The sequence below is a fragment of the Natrix helvetica genome, assembly GCF_964273705.1.
Source record: "Natrix helvetica genome assembly, chromosome: 5".
Lineage (NCBI taxonomy): Eukaryota > Metazoa > Chordata > Lepidosauria > Squamata > Natricidae > Natrix > Natrix helvetica.
The window spans coordinates 106,826,233-106,849,197 of record NC_138551.1 but is presented as its reverse complement, the minus strand read 5'-3'; the positions used below and the strand labels follow the sequence as shown (position 1 = coordinate 106,849,197).

The window sequence follows — 22,965 nt, the reverse complement described above, 5'->3', positions numbered from 1 at the left end:
AGATAATTACTTCATTTGTCAGTATAGAAATGTCTGGACTATTTCTCTGCTTATACTTAGCAAGCCTTTGTCGCTCATTGTCTTGCCATTTTTGCCTTTTGCCTAGCCGTTTCTGCTCAGGCACATCTGGCAACCCAATCTGGTGCGATCCAAAAGAACCAATCTTCTCTCTCTGAGCTTTAACGAAAGCAATGAGTATCTTTGTCTCCTTATGGCAGGTGCAGCTAATGTGACCTTCTTTTTTGAAGCCAGTAGGGCAGCCGATTTCGGCATGCAGAACAATTTGACACTTGCAATTGAGGATGTCAAACAGTTTGTCAAGTTTCACAGTGAAAGTCTCTTTGACATCTCGCTTTCCTCTACCAAGATATATATAGAGAGCTTGGTCCCAGTTCTCTTGGATCTTGATCAAGATTGTCACTTGTGAATTTACAACTGGGGCCACAAAAGAACTGTTCGCTTGTTCCCACTTTTCAAGCACTTTTGGATATATGTCTCTTGCATGACTGGCTGCTGGTTAGTTTCTAGCATCAACACTACTTTGTTCTCTTAACAGTAAGCCTTATCTGAGAATGTCTCACAGTGTTAGGAGTTCAATTGGCAACAAGTCTCTGCCAATCGCAATTAGGTTGCTCATGTGAGTGAACGTTTCCAGTCTTCTTCTTCTTCTTTTAGAAGCCATTACAGATCAGCTATGACATTCACAGGAAACGAGGCCAGTAGTATTAGCACTCTCATACAAAATAACATTTAACAAAAAGAGAAAGACAGCTGCACCTGTGAAATGAAACAAAAAAAATGTTAAAAAGCTATGATATTTTTGTAGCTACTTATGAAGCATATCTAAATTATATTAAAGTAACCAAAAAATCTTTACAATCCCCAAGGCATGTCATAACTTTTGAGCACCTCTAATATTTGGAAATTGAAAGTTGAAAAACTTGACACGCCCTATACATAACCCCTCCCCCCTCTCTCCCTGTTTTTCTCCCTCTCTTTTTTTCTCATGAAAAGCATGACATGAAGACCTTCATGTCTGAAGATCACACCTTCAGACATGAACATGTGATTGGCCAAAGCTGTGAGGGACAGCAGGATCTTTCCCCACAACCAAATTAGTCAGCCTAGGCTTTTACATAATATTTAGCATGACGGAACTGGTGAAGCTTTTATCAACCTTAGCTGTACTTGTGCATCAGATGATGATGGCAATGATGATGACGCAGCCATCAGAGCCCTCCTTCCTGCCTATTTTTCCACCATCACAATCCTGGGTGATAGGCTAGGCTAAGTACTAAGGAGTGGCTCAAAGCCACCCAGTGAGGAATGAACAGAAGTTGCCTCTCCCTAGTTCTTGTCCAGCCCTTCTCTATATCACACCGGCTTTCTTGATTTAATGTGGGCTTGCATTCACTTACTTTTCTTGAGCTCTTCTGTGAAAACAGTGACTTTCTTCTGTCAGGTAGCGGTCCACTAATCAGCAGTTTTCTGTGATGGTCACATGGGGTCCTTCCCTTAGTTACAAAAGTTTTCCCCATTAATTCTGCTGAATGCCAACTGCCAGCAGTTCGAATCCCACCAGGCTCAAGGTTAACTCAGCCTTCCATCCTTCCAAGGTGGGTAAAGGACCCAGACTGTTGGGGGCAAGAGGCTGACTCTGTAAACTGCTGTTGGTGCTCTTTTTGAACCAACTTACAATGCTCCTCTGCTCTTCAGCTGCCTCAGAAGAAACCATCGTGGGCAGTGCTGGGTGCAACTTCTCCACATCTCCTTCACAGACTCAGACTGCAGAGAGATGAACTTCCTGGGAGTGGAAACCTAAACTTCCTTGCACCCCCTCAGTCCACCTCCCAGTCAGGACTCCTCTGCAGTGGACTCAGAGTCGGGAGTCCTCCATTGCTTACAGGAGCCGTGAAAGTAGATTTTGGGGCTTGTGTGGGCAAACGCTTGGTATTCCTACTAAGTGAACCAAGTGACAATCTTGTGTAAAATAGTAAATACATAGAATGTGCAAAATACTCCATAGATTTATCTAATGCATTTAATTATAGAATTCTTTTTTATTTCATTTTCTTGGATTTGAAAAACGACTGAGACAAACAAACCTTAATTCAACATCTCTATCCACTCCCATTCTTTAATTTGCAAAGACGTAGCTGCCTATCTGGAGATATTTTTGATGCCTGAATGGTACTTACATTATTTTCATTTGTTACAGATTGTGTGAGTATATGTGTGTGTCCATGTATGCGGTTATGCTGCTTTCAGATAAATTGCTTTTAAGAGGCTAATAAAAGCATTAGTAGAGCAATTCTCTCTGAGAAGAACTAAGGAAATTAAATTTAATGTATGTATAAACACAAAAAGAGGCAGATAGTAACATTTTTATTAAATATTACAGTGGATCAAAAAGTAAAAAATATCTTCTGCTTGCTATGTGTTTGGGAAACTATTGGCACATAATACAGTATCAAAAGCAATACATACAATTTGGAAAACATACAAAAATTGAGTGTTTATACTTGGCTCAGCTTTTATTTCTTTCTCGTAGTGTTAAATTTAATCAATGTGAAAGGTTACTCAATAACCCTTTAACTTTTTTTTGAAAAATGAGGAACACTGTGATATTATTGGGCCTTCCCCCCCCCCCCCATTTACAGATAATCACTTTATCGGGCATATAACCTACAGTAACATAAAAGACAAAAATATGTACACTATCTACAAACAAAAGAATGCTTAAAACAAGGTATGAACAGCCTGTAGATTATGCTGCCTTTAGGTCATATTTATAATATTGGGGAGGAGGAAATACATGTAAAATATCAAATATATTTACAGCAAACATCAGTTAACTGCTCAAGATAAGCTTTCGTTCTGCAGGCATTTTGGAGACATATTTTCCACCATTCTAAATGATATAAATCATGAAAAGGGGCAAATTCGACCATCCCTATTGCAATGTATTCTGACCAGATCTATTTAAGATTGAAGAAAAATAGATTGTGCATGCTCTTAAAACTACTTGGGAGAAATGTTTCAGAGAATTGAAGGTGCACATTAAAGATGCAGCTGCTTCAATGGGTCAACACAAGAAAGCAGCTGTATTTTCCAAGTTCATGTGAAAAAACACAACTTCTCCTTTGAAAAGGTGAGAATGTTCCGGAGAAGCCATTTCTTCCACATCCTTTTGAAGCTAAAGGATGTCCCCACACATCGAGGCAAACCACACCCATCTTCTGCCCACCTCCAACCTTGGAGCCAAAGGAGAGTAAGCAATGGGAGACCCCAGTAAGCACCTCATGCCAGGGAAGGGATTGCGACCCACACAGCCAGATCTTCCCCTGAAGGGCAGGGGGTGCCATCACCCAGGGGCACTCATACCAACATCTCTAGAGCTGCCCTGGAATCCTGTTGCCCAGTCCTCTAACAAGGGCTGCCTGCCTGAGGTCTTTCATTCATGCAGTGGTCCAACAAGCCAGGAGGTGTATGGGTTTTATTTGGGAGCTTTATTAAAATGGCAAACTGCTCTCTGTTCTAATTATTACCATAACTATCCAACTGCAACATGCCTTGCCCAGTATAGGGCCTTTAGTTTTTAACAGGATTTTATATGAAAAGCATTTTTCTTCATCTTTGATCTTACCAGCTTTCAAAATCTTTAAATCCCAAGCAGGGTGCACCGGAATTGCAACGTTTGTGGAAAGCAAAGTCCACTCAAGTCATTTCTCTCTTCCTGCTGCCAATTAGATTTTGCTCATTCCGTTGTCTGTCTACTAATAACAATGGCTTGATTGCACAAAGAGAAACATGTGCAATTGGATTCAGTCACAAGGCCTCTTGAACTCAAACAAACCCCCCATTTAAGACACAAAAAGTGGACATCTGCCAGTAGAAAATGTAAGACTTAATAGAAATTGAATCTTAAAACAAAGAAGAGAAGTTGTGTTTTTCCTGCTCCCCACAAGGGAGCCCATCATGCCATTGCCACTTCCCGTTTGTCCTCAAAATGGCCAAGATATCGTGAGTTTTCTAAAAAATAAATGCATTTTTCTGAACCAAAGATGGAAATAACTCTCCACCAGGATGCTTTAAAAGTCTGAATTGTTTCCAAAATAGTGCAGGGAAAGAAAGATGGTGATGGGCGAAGTCAGCCCATTGGTTACCCAGTCCAACTTTCACAAACCAGCTCCATCCCCAATGGGAGACAAGGCCCTTGGCCAGCAGAAACCCCACCTGGCCCTGGCAGAGAAGAGCAGCTGTGAACACCCCCAAAGCATCGGGCAGGCTGTGGGAGTGGAAGGGGAGATGGTTGTGGCTGATGGGCCCCTGAGGGACAAAGAACAAGGACAAAGAGGCGCCTGCAAGCAGCCTCTCTGAAAATTATCCCAGTTCCAAAACCAGCCACAGCTCCTCTGATTCCCCAGCCTGGGCAGCACTCCCCCCGCCTCCTCCCCACCTTGAATGGGATTGCTTGGGGGTAGTGCAAATGAACAAGCCTTTTGACTGGGATGAGGATGGTCTTTGCCTTCACTATTCAGCCAATAGGAACACCAACCCCCTCCCCTCACACCCACACATCCACACCCCAGCAGAGTTATGCACTGTGTTCTACAAGGCTGTTTATGCAACGTCACTTAGTATAATTATGCACAAGAGCGTTTAACTCTTAGATAACAATAGCTGTCTATTACTGTGTTCCATATATGTGTGTGCGTGTGCGTGTGCGTGTGTATTTGTGTTACAACCCCTGGTATGCCCAAATACACACCTATTTCCCTGGCCTAGCTGATAAGGAAGAGAGCCTGTGGCTTAGTGGCAATTACATCGGCCTAATATGCAATACAGCCCTGGTTCGATTCCCAGTAAGGGTATGGCTAGCTGATGAGAGCTAAATAGCTTGAAATAGATCTATACTAGTCTCCCTTTATTTATTTATCAGCACAAATACAACACACACACACACACACACACATATGTATGTATGTACATACGTACGTACATACACACACACACACACACACACACGTATAAGACGCACCCAGATTTTCAGGCTCTTTTTTGAGGGAAAAAGGTGTGTCGAAAATCTGGGTGCATCTTATACACTGAATACAGCATTTTTTGCCTCCAGAAACTCCGCCCCCTTCACCAAAATGGCCATGTATAGCCTTTAGAAGGCTTTCAGAGAGCTTCTGGGGGCTGGGGAGGGCAGAAATGAGCAAGAAATGGGCCGTTTTTTGCTCAATTTTGCCCCCCCCCAGCCTCCCAGAGCACTCTATAAAATTCCTAATGCCCTTTTTTTGACAAAAAACGGGCCCATTTTCACGAAAAATGGGCCATTTTTTGCTAGTTTTTGCCCCCCCACCAGGAACACTCTACAAGCCTCCTAAGGGCTATTCATGTCCTTTTTGTGAAAAAAAACAGGCACATTGTCGTGAAAAACGGGCCGTTTTGGGAGGTTTGCAGTGTGCAAAAACTTTTTTAAAAAATTTGTCTCTTCAAAATCTTGGTACGTCTTATACTCCAAAAAATGCAGTATATTAAGTGTTATGTCAAAGCAACTGGTATGCCCAAATAACACTTAATCATTGACATAACACTTAATCATTTCCTTGGCTCAGCTGATAAGGGAGGAAAACTTAGAGGTTAATATAACTGTGGCTTAGAGGTTAATATATCTGCCTAATGTGTAAAAACAGCCCAGGTTCGAATCCCAGCAGTGACGTGCGGTGAGGTTTATGGCTGGTGAGGCTGGTGACGTCATCAGGGAGGCGGGGAATGGGACCATGTGTGCTGGAGGCTGAGGCTGCCTCAGCCTCCTGCATACGTGGTCCCATTCCCCGCCTTCCTGAGTCAACATGAAGGGGACCGCCTAGTGCGCTCCTCCTGCACACATGGTCCCATTCCCCGCCTTCCTGAGTCAACATGAAGGGGACCGCAGAGCACGAGCCGCGGGACAGCGGAGCGTGCTCCTCCTGCACACGTGGTCCCATTCCCCGCCTTCCTGAGTCAAAATGAAGGGGACCGTGGAGCGCGCTCCGCGGTCCCCTTAATGTTGTCTCAGAAAGGCAGGGAATCGGACTACATGTGCCTTTTCCCTTTTCCCTTTTTTTTTCTCTTCATGATGAGAGCGGTGAGGCTCTGCCTCCCCTGCCTCCCCTGACCGCACGTCCCTGAATCCCAGTAAGGGTATGGCTAGCTAATGACAGCTAAATAGCTTGAAATAGATCTATGCTAGTCCCCCTTTATTTATTTATCAGCACAAATGTAACATACTGTGTGTGTGTGTGTGTGTATGTATGTATGTGTATATATATATATACATACACACACACACACACACACACACACACATATATATATAATTTACATTATGTACCGTGAGAAAGTAGCTTACATTTTGTACCGTGAGAGGGTCTGAATCACAGTCAGTTTTAATATAAGCTGTTGGGCCTGCAGGCAACTTGCATTTTAAGTAGTTTCCACTAGATCCTGTTGGTTGGGTGATTTACTGCCCTGGAACCAGGGCAGATTTGGATCCTGGCATTGCTGGGGGCTTCCTTCAACCTCGGTCTTTCTGCACAGAGGTCCAGGGCAAAGGCTCAGAAGCCACCACTTTCTGGGGTTGGGGGGACTGCGCCAGGCAGGGGAAAGAGCATTAGCAGCCCATTGGTGGGGTCAGGCTTGCCCTCTCTGCCTGGAGTCTGAGAGCTGCTGCTGTGTACCTGGTCTCAGCTGCTCTCCAAAAGAAGCGATGCCCGGCCTGGGACTTCTGGTCCGGCTTGAGGCAAGCGAGATTTGGGTGTCTTCCAGCCACACTGCAGTTCCAAAGAGGGTAAGCTGGGAGTGTCCCTCGTCCTGAAAGGCAAGTCCTGCCCCAGCCCTTGGGATCCCAATCTCACAGGGAAACCTCCCGCAACAGCTGGAGAGAGGCTGGATGTGGTCCCGAGAAGGAGGTTTTCTGCTGCCAGAGTCAAGAGGGCTGGCACAACACACACACCCCTTTGGACCTTGATCTGGACCCTGACCTGAAGAGCTCCAGAGATTGCGGCTCTTGGCTCTTTCAGGGAGGAAGAACTGGCTCCTTGCAAATTTTAATACAAAACTTTGATTCCTGGTCTAGGAGTGGGCAGTTATTTTTTTGGTTTTTACACTTTGCTATTCTTTTATGCAGTTTATGATGAAAATGTTTTTAAGATAAAATTTGTTGAGATTTACAGTATGTACTTTGAAAGTATGTTAGAAATATATCAAAACGGATGTTTAAATACATTGTTGTGGGGGTGTGGTTTATTCTTTTTATTCTGTTTCATCGCAATGGAATGCTGAAATGGAATGGGGAAGACTCATGAACAGCATAGGGCAGGGGTGTCCAAACTTGGGAACTTTAAGACTTGTGGACTTCAACTCCCAGAATTCCCCAGTTGAAGTCCACAAGTCTTAAAGTTCCCAAGTTTGGACACCCCTGGCATAGGGGAAATGGCACACACTGAGACAGGCTGGACACAGATGGAGCCATCTATGCTCCCCCACTTGGATGTGGCAGCCTTTCAGAGGCAAGCTGGGAGCTCCACAGCAGGAGGAGTCGGGGCAGATAGGATGGAGGCGCACACACGTGCCAATGCACCCAGGGCGAAGCACAGGTGGATCATAAAACGAGGGGCTCTGCCAAAGCCTCACTGAACTTCTGAAGACTCTGGAAACCATTGTAATCTGGAAGAGGTAGATCAAGATGCTCCCTGGCCTGGCTCAGTGGAAGAGGTGGGGTCCAAAGCAATGTTCCGCTTCAAGGTTTTGTACATTACTCTGCTTTTGTGATTGGTAGGAAGCCAAGGTTTCACATACTTTGGGGGAATCTGGCTGAGATCAATCAAAGAAGAATTCAAGCTATGAATGGCTAGACTAGCTCTTGGCCAACCCTTCCTTGACTTTGCTTTGAAGAAGCCCAGATCAACCAGGTTCCCTTTTCAAGGGGTTCCCTTGGGTGACAAGATCCCAAACATTATTCCCTAAAGTGTTTTCCCCTTCTTCTAATGGCTGTGGCTGAATATCTGCAGGCCAAGGTTACTGGTGGTGCATGGGAGACTTCCTTTGGGTACGCAGAACAGTCTGGCGGCCTGTAAGAGATGGAACGCTGCATTTCGTAACCAACCAGCCGGCCTTGAGACGGGAAAGCCCCGCTCGATTGCGAGGGTGGGGCTGCTCCGAAGGGTCGAAGCCGAGCCCAGCAACCCCAGGCTGGGGGGAATTGGGACTTTTTGATCATAGTTGGCTTCTGTCCCATGAAAGTGGGTGTAACCCCTCCCCAAAAGCTGCCTTCAAAATATAAGTAGAGGAAGAAAGGCAGAGAGAGACAAATGCAAAGTTTAAAAAGCCCTTAATATCCGGAGCCTCCTTTTTTTGCACTAAAAAAACAAACAAAAGGAAAAGGAAAAAAAGTGGCAAATAAAAAGGAGCTGTTTAATTTTTTTTTCTTTAAAAAAACAGCACATGATACGCGGAAAATAAGAACTTACATAAATTATACAAATGAACTTGACACGGGTCATTCTTCTTTCTGAAGCAGATATGTACAGTCTGTTTTGTGTTTACTTTGTCTGTTCTGATAGTGTTAAGATGAAAGTTGACACAGTTTTTCTATACATTGCATTGATTTGAACTCTGAAATGGTACCCAAAGAAGCAACCTCCTCCCCAGGCGGCCTTTCCTGCCTTCTGGATTGATCTGAAAGGTCTCAAGGCTGCTGCCCGGGTGGTGGGGGGGCAAACCGAAAGGGCCCTTCCTCTGAGTTGGGGCCCAGGCGCATCTGAGCCTCGGCTGTCAGGAAACCCTAACCCCCACAGCCCTCTGTGCAGTAGGAGGCACACCAGCGAGGAGGCTCGGAGGAAGCCGCAGTCTGGCCTCAAGCCCAGCTAAGCGGGAGCTGCGTTTCAGTCAGACCCAAAGCGCTCAGCAGGGAGGAGCAAAACCACTGATTGGTCATCACAAATATTGATATACTTGTTTGCAAGACAGGATTGCGGGCTAAAGGAATGTCATTTGCGGGATGCTGTTTCTCAGGAGCATTTACAACTTTGTGCTCGGGTGTACAGAGGAGAGCTGGGAGGGGGGGAAAGCTGGCTGGGGGTTCAGAGCCGCCAAAGGATAAACGCTGTTGTGCAAAAGGTCCCCGTAGGAGTTGCCCACAGGGGAGGCTGCTGCCAAGTGCCGATAAAGCTGCTGAGAGCTGCCTGGGGAGGTGAGGAACTGTCTGTGCACCATGAAGGAGTGGAGCGCGAAGGGCTGCACCAGGGGGGAGAGGGCGGCCTGGTTTTTCAAGTAGTGCAGGGGGTGAGAATAGCCGGTTGCGGGCATGCGGCTGCCCAGGCTGCCACAAAGGGTCCCTGGGTACAAGCTTGTGAAGATGGGGCTGGAGAGGGGGAACTTGTGGCTCTCCAGTGCCCCGCCTGGGGCTGGGCCATGCACTGGCTTGCTGCCCTCCACGTCCTGCTCTTTGGAAGGGGCTTCCTTTGGTAAGCGCAAGGGTGAGACTGCTCGGACCTTCTTCTCCAAAAGGCCTTTGTCCAGGTCCTCCAGGCTGCGCTTCAGAGGGCGAGCTGCTCCGATGCCCGGAGCCATGGCTTTGTGGCTCAGGACCGGGTGTACCATCCCATCCAACTTTCTCGGGGCTGGCAACTTGCAGGCCCTCAGGAGGGGCTCCCCCTGTTTCTTTGGGGTGGAGACCGTCATTGGGGAGACCCGACAAGCCTTTGGATTGCTATCCACGCTCAGAGTCTGGCCAGTCAAGGAGTGGAACCGGGTGGCGCTTTTGCACTCCTCTGCCCCCTTGGGCAAACCCCGCAAGAGGGGGGCTCCCAAGGTTTTGGTTGTCTGTTTGTGGCCCCCTTTGGGAAGACTCAGATCTGTGGGCTGATCGTCGGAGGAGGTTTCCCGGGAGGCCTTGTTATCTGGCTGGTGCAAAGGAGGGTGGTAGCTGAGCATTCGCCTGTCCTGAAGCTTATGGGGAGGGAACCCAGCAGCATTTTCCCCGTACACGTCTCGGGGGAAGTACTTGGAGCAGGGCTGGCTCCCCAGGTGCTCAGCACGCCTATAGAGGCTGTGGAGGGGAGGGGAGGCATAGAAGTCTGCCAAGAAGCCTGGCATGTGTGAGTGGTGCAGGGCCCTCCTCTCATTCATTCGCTCCTTCATGTCCTGGATTTCTGACTTTAGCGCGTAGGATTCCGCCAGGGCACTCAGATGCTGCTTGGAAAAATCACAACAGTCAGAGTCTGGTTTCTTGAGCAGGGACTCGTGTCTGTAGGCATCGTGAGTGGGCCTCCTGTCCTCTGCAGTCTTGGGTTTAAAACTCTGCACGTGTTGGATGACCGATGGCCTGTTGACCGCTGCATTGTCCATCGAATGCCGGGGAGACAGCAGTCCTGGCCTGCCAGACAAGAGGTCGTCCTTGCTGCTGAACTTCTTCTTGCTGATCAGGGGTGGTGGGGAGCCATATGGGGGGTAGTTGCTGCAGGACAGGGCTGCCCCACTCACCTGGGAGAGGAGCTTCTTTTTCGCCAGGGGGGACATGATGCCTGGGTTGCCCTTGGAGTAGAGTAATGGGGTGGAGCCAAACCCGGGGTCCCCGTTGAAGGGACTCGGGAGGTCCTTCTCCTTGAACATGTCGAAGTTCTGCACCACCAGCACTTTGGGGCTCTGCTTCAGGGCGCTGTGGATGTCCTCGCTGCCCAACTGATCTACTTTCACCGTGCAGTTGGCAATGTAGTCCGCCATCTCTGGGATTTTATCGTCTTCCATCTCATTCTGACTTGGAAGGGGCAGCTGGAGGCCGGGGAAGCTGCTGAATGGAATTGCCTGGGCCTCCTCCTCTTCCTCCTCAAGGCTGTCTGCAAAGCATGACACCCCGCATAGCTCCTGCCTGGGCTCCTCCTGCAGCTCCTCCAGAGCCGGGCTTCTGATCATGGCTTCAGGGGGCACCAGAGATGTGTCAGCCAGAGGGTCGTCCTCTTCCAGGAAGGTCACACTGGGGGGCGCTGGAGACCCTTCGCCAGAGAGCTTCATGGCTTCTGCTGCAGTCAGGTCCGATAAGCTTTTCTGCAATGAGCCTTCGTGATACTTCTCTTTGGCCGATGAACCCTAGGAAAAGATTTGGAGAGGAAACGGTGAGAAAACACCACCAAGACAAGGATCTTATCTGCAGATCAGGCCAAGTTTTCTCTCTGCACACAAAGCCCCCGGGCCTTACACTGCAGGATTTTCTAGTGGCCTCCACAAGAGTTTTCCACTTGGGGAAGAATTGGGACTCAGCCCCTCTCTTCTATCCCACCACGAGGAGCAGCCAAAGCTACGTCCCTGATCTGCGCCTTCAGTGTTGTATGGAAACCTGGCAACCTTCATGGAAGCTCCCCACCTCCATTAAGGGAGGGTCGCTGCTGCTGTGCTGATGGAGCAGCCCAGGGAGACAGGACCCGATCCCAGCCAAATGGATTCCCTTAATCTGTGCTGTAGATTTAAGCTTTTGATGCTACCCAAGGCAGCCCTTTCTAAAAAGAAGGGTCTCTCTTAGGGGGTCTGGAAGGGGGTCAGTGTGGACTGAGGGCAGAGCTGGAGATAAACCAGGCCAAGAGATTGGAAAAGCTGCCCAGGAGAGGCACAGAAGGATCTCCTCCCCCTTCTGGGCAGGGCTGTCTCGGGCTTTCCCAGTGGCGCGTGTTCCTTCAAACCAGGGGTGGGTTTCTGCCGGCATTACTGCCAGTTCAGTACACGCTACACGCTACGCACGTGTGCGCAGTTGCCTATAAATAAGTCTGCGCATGCGCAGAACACTTTAAAAGGTCTAAAAAAGATGTTGTGGTGACCGGGGAAACGGTTCGGGGGTGTGGCGAGCATGCCGTTCCTATGGTTCAGAGACCCAGTCGCCTTTTCCATTACCAGTTCCACCGAACCTGTGCGAACCGGTTGGAACCCACCTCTGCTTCAGACCCTTTTGCTAAGCAGCTCCCCCTTCCATTTCCTCTCTCCATCCATTTACAGAGAGAGCGAACCTGAGGCCATTTCTTTTGCTTCGCCTGAGAAGCAGCTGCCTGGCAACCCTGCAAGATCCCCTTCCTTCCCCAGCAGTCTGGGGGCCTGCCTGAGCACAGGGTGATGATGGGCTAAGCCAGTGATGGCGAACCTTTTTTGGCTCGCGTGCCACAAGTGGGAGAGCGCAGGGGGGGTCGTGTGTGGGTGTGCCGCACCCATAATGCAATGCGCGATCCCCAGTGTGCATGCGCACACAACAGGCACAACCCCCATTTTTACATGCTTTATAGGAGCCTGGGGAGGGCGAAAAGAGCCTCCCCCGCCCTCCCCGGAGGCCCTCTGGAGGCTTCAGGGATCGTCCGGAGGCTTCCCTGAAGCCTTCGGAACGCTTAAAATGACTCTCCGAGCAAACCGGAACTGACAGGGCAGCGCCTCACGTGCCCTCACAAATGGCTCCGGTGCCACCTGTGGCACACGTGCCATAGGTTCGCCATCACTGGGCTAAGCTAAGCTGCTGTCCTTCTCCCTCTCTTTCTCAGGCCTCAAGAGAAAGCAACAGGAGGAGAGGAATGGCCTTGGGGCCTGAGACGGAGGGAAAGCAGGGAGAAAAGCTCCATCTTCTTCTCCTGCAGTTGTGCATCTGCAGCTGCTTTTGAGTTTCCCTGCCTGTTAAGAAGAACGAGAGGCTGGTAGCAGCACCAGAGAGTTTTAGCGTTTTAGTCAGCTCTTGTCCCTAAAAGGAGCCCCCTGGTGATCAAAACGGAGCGGTGCAGACCAAAGAATGAAAAGTTTGGGACACACAAGCTGGGACAGGTAGAACTGACCTCTGTTGGGTCCTGGGGTTTTGGTGCCTCTTCTCGCTCCTTCTTGCTCTTCATGTTCTCATGTTTGATGCGCTTTGTTCCCGTCAGTTTTATCTTACTCTCCACCTCCTGAGCCATCTCTTGCTTCCGAGGCTTCACCTGAGGCAACGGCTTATCTTCCTCCCCTTTAATGTATCTTTCATAGGGCAGGATTAACCTGAAGAACAAATCATCAGTCAGTGATGGAGATTCTCACCCATGGGAAGAAACCTGCCTTAGTAATGGAAGCATCCTGGAGAAGGGGAGGCCTGCCGCTTCTTTGGGCAGCTTGGAGGTCCAAAGTGGGACCACCACAAGCATTAGGAGGGTCCTCCATGTGGCATTAGGGTAGCCAAGGCCAGTTCCATTCCCAATCCCCCTCCCTTCCCCATGGACCCCTCTTTGTCCTGCTCAACAGTGAATCTGGTTTCTGGTTTGCTTTGCTTTCCATGAGCCTCTCTCCTTTGGTTTCATCCTGGATTTCTAAGCCATCAAAGAGATCTCCCTTTTAAAGAACCCTTTGATGCCATCGTGGTCTACAGTTTTAGGTAAGCATTAAACAATTCTAAAGGGAATTATTAGCAAAGACGGTGGTTTTAAAAACTCAGAAATGGCATTCACTCCAACGTGTTTGTGTATGTGTGTGTGTTTGTTTGTGTGTATATCCATTCTGTTGCTCCCAATCAGCTGTACACTCACTAGACTAGAATAAAGTCTTAGTATGTTACTAGAGTGTTACATCTGGGGAAGAGATTTTGGATCTCTTTTGAGCCGGTTCAAAAAATTAAAATGAGATTTTGAATTGGATCAAATCAGACTTTAGCAAACAAACTACTTATTTTCCTGAACTTTGACCCTTTAAGTCAACCAAACTAAGCTTATAATGCCATTTTGGGGTCACTAACTAAAGTTGGTCTAGGCACCCATGAGACTTCCCCAACCTGGACCCCCACCCATAAAAGTTGGGGCACTGAATTTTCCATCAACAGAAAAGTTATTTGTGTTCTAGAAAACGGAGGAAGGCTGAGGGAATGCAGGGTCAGGTGAGGGACCCCACTTTAATTGAGGGAAAGCACAAGAGGAGAGAGACTGGGTAGAAACTCAAAGTTTTTTTTTAAAAAAATCTCTACCTCCTGAATGGTCCCATTCTGTTTTTAGAAAATAAATTTTAAAAAATCCTCAGTGCTATTTTTTCCCCCTCCCCAGTGTGGCTCTTGATCTAAAAAAGAAGCTAACGAAAGGGTTACACTGACTATCTGGGTTTCAGCATCTGTGATTAAAGTTTTTATAATGTATTCAACATGATTAATGAATTACTCACGGTGGGAATAAAATGGGAACTTTTATATGGCAAACATGTTTTTAAGGCATCTGTGAAAAAAATGTACTTGGCTTTAAAAACAACATTAATCTGTTCAAATATCAGACGGCTTTAATTATAGTTTAATCTATGAATTCAAAGTAAAAAATGCTTTTGTTCAAATGCAAATTTTGCTTTCTGGGCTGTTCCAGAATCCACTCCAGACCGCGTGGTTTAGATTTAGATGTCCCAACCCAGAGAGCGCTGGGATTCGCTTCTTCACAATGATAGCATTTCACATTTTAATAAAGTGCAGCATAATTGATGTTAAATATAAACCTACTTCATGCTCTATTAGAAACCAGAGTCATTAGCTGAGCATGCTCTGCCGGGGCCAAGAGAGGGAGGGGGAGGCTGTTGAGCCCAGCCTCTGCCCCCCCCCCGCTCCACACTCCAAAGGAGGCCCAGCCCAGGGGAAAAGGCTCTTCGGAGCCCATTACAAACTGAGTTTAAACATGTTACAGCTGCTGAAACTGGGAAATGTTCCCTCTATGTAGGCTTAGCAAAATAGCAGGGACGTTGCCAAATACTTCCCGCGGTAAGTTACGGTTACTGTTTATGTAGTGAAACAAAGAGTAAAACAAGGCTGAAGGTGTGTGTGTGTGTGTGTGGGGGGTAACGGGACCGCCCCTCCTGCTCCAAGCTCTTCCTGAAGAAGCAAAGGGGGGAGGCTCAGTTGCTTGCAGAGCAATATTTATCTCTTCTCTGCCATATGTTAAATATTTAAAGAATCAGATTTAGTCAAAACACTTTTTTTTTTGCAGCAAGATGTGTTAGCGCTGCAGAAAAGATTGTTTGACTCGCGTTGCTATGGGAACATGCTGCAGCCTCTTTGAAAACTTCATATTTGGCTGATAAATCAGCAGCCCAGCAGGAGCTGTGACCACCACAGCCCCCTTGGGGTCCAGGATCCCCCTTCCCAGACCTTTCCCCCTGGCACCTTCCGATTTGGCCCCCAGCAGCCCCAGAAAGCCTGCAGACTCCTTTGTGGTCTGGTCATCGCCAAGGGTGGGCTGCAGCATCCCCTCCCGGGAAAGGCCAAGGGTCCCTTGCCTGGCTGGTCCCAGGTAGCTGGGAATTTGAGCGATGGGGAATGGGCGGACGCAGCAGGAGGATGGCCCTGCAGCACCCAGACGTTGCAGTGAAGCTCCGCTGGAAAGGAAGCCTGTGTGAATATATCTGACTGCTACAACTGAAAACGCCACGGAGCCCCTCCATGCAGTGGTGGGTTCCAGATCCCATTGCAACCGGTATGGTGCAACGGGGCCCAGTGTCCCCCACATGCATGCATCCTTACCTCCGCGACGCTCCAGCTGCTTGGTGGAGCGTCGTGCAGGCACCGTACGCTACGTGCGTATGTGCGGAAGCGCCAAAGAGCTCAAATACAGGTAAGGAGCTCAGGTAGGCAGATGGGCCCTCTGGAGCACCTTACCGGAATGGTACCCAGTGCTCCCGGCAGGCACCGGTACACCCGTACCGGGGCGTACCTCCTGCAACCCACCACTGCCTCCATGACAACTGTAACTGATGAGATTTCATTCCAGGGCTAGAATTTCCACTGTTTGCCTCTCTCCTCCCACCCCTTTAATCTCTTTTTTCTCTCTGCTGAAACCCAACACAGTTACCACAGGATGTGCGATCTTATCATGTCATTATTAGATGCTGTTACAATACAAGCATAATCCAGTGGATGGGAGACTCAAACCTCCAGCTGCTCTCTTAGTAAAACACAAAACCAACATGTGCGCGTGCAGACACACACACACACACACACACAGAGTCTCTCTGGAAGTCAATATTGCTCAGACAGGAAGAAGGCAGTGCTCTGCATCGCAAATGCAACAGGCCTGAAATTAGCAGCTTGATTAACTTCTGTGTCATTATTGTCACTCAGCTGAAGACTGACATCAACCTCTGTGCAAAATAAAAGGGACCATGGCAGAAATAAGACCATTCACAACCATGGCAGAAATAAACCAGGAGGGGTTTGCATCCCCCCACCCACAAGTCAGAAGAATGGATCAGAGCATGATTTTCATTTTTTATGTTTCTCTTTTGGGGGGGGAGGGGGGATATTTGGGGTGATTTGAAATAATGCATTTTTGGATTCCAATTTTAAATTTGGTAGGAAACCAAGTTTCGCTGGTTCAGCATTTTGGCGCTAAAATCTGCTGTGTTTCTGTCTGTTAAAGAGGAGCCCTTCTGTGGGATCCAAGAACAGCCCGGCCCCAGCATAGATTTACCAGCATGGAGAACAGTTAGATAGACCCCAATATTTACTCCCAGGTTACTCCCAGGTTCCATTTGGGTGTGCGTTTTTACCCATAACAGCATTATAAAGTACAGTTCCTATGTTTAAGTTAATAAAATGTATTATTGAAGGGATAATTGCTGTAACAAGAAAATGTAAACAGCCACACATTAAAAAACATTTTTTCCCATAGGTAGCAGATTTTGGAACAGCATGGGGCAATTTTTTCTCCTGCAATAATAAAAGAATAACATTTTCCAGTCCGCAGCAGAAACAGTAGGGAAGCCTTTGCTATCAACCGAGCTGCTGATTAAATTCAACGACTATGAAAAGCAAGATTATCCTTTGGAAAAAAATAATAATCATGGCAACTTCAAAAAAATCCACACAAGCTGATTGAACAAACTAGAACTGCATTAATCCTCACTTAATGCAACGATAGATGACATTTAATTGCAACTATTTCCCCCTCCCTTTAAGGAGTAAGAAAAAAAAATCTGTGTAACTGAATGTTGGTTTAAATAATGCAGCTTTCCTGTCCTGAGTTTTTAGCTTTCAGTATCCCCTGATATAATGAAAAATTCAGCATACGCCTCTGCAGCGGAAGTCAGAGGTCATCAAATCTATTACAGTAATGTAAGTCATCTGGCGTTCTGCCAGGCTTTTGGAAAAGAAAGGAAAGAAAGAAAGGAGAGGGGAGGGGAGGAAAAGGAGGAGGGCACCTTTTCTCTCTTACCTTCTCTCATCTTTCTCTCTTACAATGAGTGGAATAAGACAGACCAACAGACAAAACCAGAGAAATTGCAGGAATACGTCGTGTGTGTTTGTCTGTGTGTGTGTGTGTGTTGCTTTATAAGTGCCAACAGATCATTTTATGTTTACAAATTCTCTGGGGCTTTTCCTTAACCTCCACCAAAAGCAGAAACTTCCCATTAAAAGCCACAACTGATCTGGAGTCAAACTCTTTCCCAGGAAATCATATCATGCAACTCTTTATGGAAACCATTGTACACACACACACACACACACACACACACACACACACACACACACACACCAGCATTGGCCAGCCAGGATCCTTGGGATTCGGGCTGCATATGAGGCCAAAGGAGGGCAGCCAGAAACCATTTTTAAGGCTCTTTGGCAAGGGACGAGTGCTGGACCAGTGCCAAGAGAGCCTGGCTTTGCAGCAGTTCCCATCAAAGGCATTTTAATAGCAGAATGAAAAGTATGACCATGAAGGCCTTTGAGTCAGTGGTCAAGCTTCAGCTTCATCCTGGCTTCTAAGGGTTGAGGAAGACAACTATTTGAATGGGTTACGGACCTTCTAGGCCAATCAGGACTGGAGAAGCAGCGGATTTGCTTCTGAGTCATCAATCAGGGCAGGAGCTGCACCAACTCCAGATCTAGAAGAGTCTGCCAGCGATGGTCATTCTGTGGGCCAAAGTCTGACATCTAAACCTGAGCCACCTGCTAAGACCTCTGCCGCGATAACCGGTACCTGTAGTCTCTTGCATCAAGGAAAAATATATCAACACTAGAATTCAGTATAACAAAGGCAAAGATGGTAAGGCAGGACTTCAACTGCCTCTGGAGGTAATTATTTCTAAGAGACAGAGATAGCCGTATGGACATAAATAATAAATCATTAATTCTCCCCATGGAAATGATCCAAACCTTTAGAAACTGGATTAAAAAAAGCAAAAAAAATGTAAGCATTCATTACTAGACATCTGCTTGCTCTAAAGCAGGGGTGTCAAACTCAATTTCATTGAGGGCCGCATCAGGGTTGTGTTTGACCTCAGAGGACAGGACGGGACTGTGGTAGGCGTGGCCAGCTCAACGTCATTTCTGTTGGGGGCTCCTGTGGTGGTCTGAGTGCTGAGCCAGCGAATGCTGGCTCCCAACCTCCGTTTTCGGTTGCCGCAGCCTCCTGCAACCCTCTGACACTGAAATGGAGCTCAGGAGGGCTTGGAGAGCTTGGGAGCTGGAATTCGCTGGCAGAAGCACCATTGCCTGGTCCTTTGCTGTTTACAGGGTGCCCCCCCCTGGCTGGATCTAAGTCCCTCCACTGGGCCGGATCCAGCCCCCGGGCCTTGAGTTTGACACCCCTGTTCTAAAGCATTCCGACAGGGCACATCTTGCAGATATGGAACAACAACAGGTCGCTCCTTCAGCACTTGTTTTGATCTTATAAAACAGAATCAATTGGGAGATACCAGCGTTTGATCATTTTCAGTCAGCTGTACATCTTCCCTAATCCAGAGCTTTTAGAGGTATTGATTTCAGCAGCAGATAGAGACTGGTCGACCTGGTCTGAGCTGGAAGCTAAGCAGGATCAGGTCTGTTCAGGGCTTGGATGGGAGATCATAATCATTCCTTCTCAGAGACTAGGGGATATCGTTTTAAACAGATTGGAAGATTCTTGGGATACGAGAGTCTGCTTTAAATAATTGCATTCTTTCATCACTAGATATTTAATTTTAATTTTCTCTTTGTACTTATTGGTGAGGGGAGGATAGAAACATACTTTCAGACCAGTGGTGGGATACGACCTGTATGCCCCGGTATGGACGGTGCCTGCCCACACGTCCTCCTTACCTGTATTTGAGCCGATTGGGGCTTCTGTGCATGCACACAGAATGTACGGCGCCTGTGCAACGCTCTGCCGAGCAGCTGGGGTAAGTACGCATGCGCACACTGTGTGCATGCATGTGGTAGATGCCCAGTCCTATTGCACCGTACCGGTTGCACCGGGATCCGGAACCCACCACTGTTTCATACTGTTCAATAGTTCTTTCATTGTAAAGCATCCATTCCTCACATAATTGAATTTGTTCAGTGGCATGCTTGATGGTACAGTTATTTAATCTTAATGTTAAAGCCCCTGGGACAGAAATGTAAGTTAGAAAGCTTCTTGTTATTTATCAAAGTGGGACAAAACACAAAGGCAAAAAATTGATCCTCCAGTTCTTGCTTGCTGGCGAACTTCAGCCCATTCCAGCAATGGCTGGATGGATACAGGGTCCTTCTCTCAGCTGGTGTCAAAGACCAACCCAGTAGAATCGGAGGCGTGGACTGATCAATACATCTGCTTTTAATTAGTAGGCTTTTGTTGGCCTGCTTTTAGTTTCCTAAGGGCACCACTGCAAGAAGGCTGGAAATGCCTTCACTCAGTAGAGTATCACGGGGCTTCCCTGTTGAACGATGCAAGGATATTCGACAGTAACACTATAGCATGACCGTGTTTAAATTCTTTCCCATGGTTGGTGCTGTGATATCAGAAAACCATGTTCAACTTCCTAATTCTTAAAACATTTCTTTAAAAAAAAAAAAGAAGAGCTGCCAGTTTGGGCATCAAGAGACAAATACACACTCTGACCCCACGTCTATTCTGCCGACAGGAGAGGCCAGCAAGCAAGATGGAGAAGGCAGAGGGATCTGCATCCCGAGAGAGGCAAAAGAGATCTACTGAGAAGATCTACTGCTCCTTCCAGCATTTATATTATTCTTCTCCATTCCCAATTTTATGCAAGATTGCCAAACCATATAAAATGTTTCATGAATTGGCAAGTCTGCATTCAAATGCTGAATTCCTTAGGAGGAAGCCCTGTCAAATCTGTACGGTTTGCTTCAAGCAATGAAATGCTCTTTCCTCTGAGCCATTCGGGGTGCCGGGCGCCTTCACCCAGGTCTTTTCTTTGGCAAGAATGTGGAAAGGGTTGCCATCGCTTTCTTGCAGGAAGTTTTTCAACTCCCTATTCTAGAGTTAACTCTAAGACCTTAAATAAACCAACTTTTGGATCTGGACATTGCATGTTCAGTTCCTTCAGCAAGGAACAATATGTCTTAGTAGTTATTTCAGGACTCAGTTTCCCTTTCAGCCCAGCTTGGTTGTGTGAATAAAACAGCTTGGCCTGCCAACCCAATAAGTCCTGGTGGAGAAGAGAAATGAAACACCAAACTTTCTCTTGTCTTGGGTTTGAGGGTTATATCGTGAATGTGACTTGAAATTTCCCTCAGAATTCCAATAGGCATCAAGCAATTGAGCTCTGCAAATCAACACACTTCATTTTAAACATCAATTTCAGTATTTCAGATTTGACAGATGGCATTTGAGTTTTCATAAGTTGGCATGCAATGGCACTTAGGATTTTACAAGATTGATAACTGGTGTGCAATAGTATTTAATATTTTTGTTTCACTGTTAAGAACTGCTGTTTGACAGGATTTGGGAGCTGGCGTGTGACAGCATCTAGCATCTGCTGCTATTATTATTATGGTTGGTTACACAGTCATCCAGATGTCCAGACTGGACTCGGCATTTCTGTCCAACTCTCGAGTTCTTTCTGGACCTGGGAGAGGCGAGAGGGGGATGGATGTTGGATGGTCCTAAAGGTGTCATCATTGGTTGTAAGTTTTTCTGGGTAACGCTTGTCTTTCACAATTGACTGATCATGATGTTGTCAATGCTATTGATATTCTTATTGATTTCATTTACTACGTTTGCCATGAGATGCCAATAAATGCTAAGCACTTAGACCAAATACATTGTGAGATTTCAATTAACCCGTGTGCCTATGACAAATGAGAAAGGTAAAATGAGCCACATCAAATAGCTGAAAAGTTCGGCTCCACTTGTTTCTTTCCTTCAAAACTTCTGGGTATCATTCCCACCCTCCATCCTAGAGGGTGGAGGGGGGAAAAGGATGGATGGACAGATGGTGAATCACATGCAGTCCTTCCAGGCTCCCTTCAGTGCAAAGAGGGGCATCTACTCAAGAACAAAACCTTTGAGGTTCCTCTACACACACACACCACACACACACACACACACACACACACACACCACAGCAAGGAAAAACCAAATCAGACATGTATTAGGTCTAATGGATGAGTTTGGTAGCTTTAGAAATTGATTGGTTGACTGATTGAGTGAATGAATGAATGAATACATAAATAAATAATATGGAATTCGCATCATACATTTTTATGTATGTTTTCTCCACAAAAATTGATCCTTGGCGCTATAATGTATTGAATCATTCCAGGCTTGCGGTTTCCTTCTTTTAGCAGGATTACACAACAATATTGAAAGTCCATGTAAAACTACAGAATTCCTCCCTAAGAAGGGAAAACTTTTCCTTTGACAGAGTAACTTTTGCCATGTGCTTAGGGAAAGGCCAGTGATACAGTCTTAGCTTTAGTATTTAGTTCAAAGCCAATTCCACTATTGATGTCAGAGGAATCCCAAAGTTTAGGCTTTGGGCAAAAGCTTCATCGTTTGGGACAGGTGGCTTCCTTATCTGCCTGCTACTAACATTTTCACCAGAACTTTCTTCTTTTCATTGGATCGCGGATTTAGTTGAAATTCAAAGAACAAGAGATTGAGCTTGTTTGAATACCGTAATTTTAAACACATGAGACTGAAATGTTTGATCAATGGAGTTCAGAGGCCTAACTATTGATAAGTCTCTACAGGTGTGGACATACCTGCTGAGGTAGCTTGGTGCATCTGGGGCTGCTGAGGTCTGTCTGGTAGTGCCAGCTCACCTTCACCTAAGGCAAGTGGGGGCCAATTATGCCAGCACTTGGAAAATGAAATCACCCATTTTGAAGATGTGCTGAGGGTGCTTATTTGAACCAGCAGACTCTTGTTGTGAACCTTGGTTTTCGTACTATCCAATGTTAACCATCTGCTTCCCACTCTATGAAGGGGAGGTAGACGATTTTTACAAGGGCTCAGAGCTTTACAATATAGCTTTTCTTTTCCTTAATTTACAGTTTGTTTAGAAATGTTGAGCTCCCAGATAAATGACAATGCTTTCTTTATAATCGGATAGCTGTTATGCTATCTTTAATTCTCTGGGGGGAAAGCTCACTGTTTATTCAGGGAAACAAAAGTTGGTCCTCATGTATTTTGCACAGAAGTCAAAGAAAAGGCCCTGGAAGGGACCACGTCTCATTTAGTATCACTTTTCAGATATATTACCCTGTTTTCCCCAAAATAAGACCTCCCCGGATAATAAGCCCAATTGGGCTTTTGCATATACTCAAAAGCCTGATTGGGCTTATTATCCAGGGAAGTTTTAAGCCCTCCCCTGAAAATATTGCAATGCAGCAGCAACCATGAGGTGACCACGCTTGCCGCCTCCTGTACCTCAAAAATAATAAGACCCCCCTAAAAATAAGACCAAGCGCTTATTTTGGGGGTCAACACAGTAGGCTGAAAAGAATAACCCAGGCATTACCAGCCATCTTTAGTCCTTGCTAAAGCAGGGATAAACCAAGGTGGGCGGAAGCTGTGCAGGATGGCACATCAGGATGCGCTGGAGAGAGGGAACCCACCAGAGCAGCTTCATCCCGCAAAGCAGGCGGCCCTCTGGTTGGCCTTAGGTGACCGCAATGGAGAATTAAAGCCGCACAATCAACCTAGTGCCTTGTGCGCTTTATGGGTGTGGAATCGGGACCATAGCATTGGCCCCTCTCTG

The 22,965-nt window shown here is 46.8% G+C and overlaps 1 protein-coding gene across 2 annotated transcripts in view; it reads right to left on the bottom strand.

The window, feature by feature from the left end:
* Positions 1–8,434: 8,434 nt before the first annotated feature.
* Positions 8,435–22,965, bottom strand: part of ARID5B (AT-rich interaction domain 5B) — a 132,913-nt gene continuing 118,382 nt past the window's right edge. For both annotated transcript variants that reach the window (XM_081955996.1, XM_081955997.1), the window contains 2 exons: positions 12,846–13,041; positions 8,435–11,133 (listed from right to left, as the gene is read on the bottom strand). In XM_081955996.1, the coding sequence (XP_081812122.1) occupies positions 9,067–11,133; positions 12,846–13,041 (2,263 nt within the window). In that variant the 3' untranslated portion in view covers positions 8,435–9,066. The remainder of the gene's footprint in view (positions 11,134–12,845; positions 13,042–22,965) is intronic.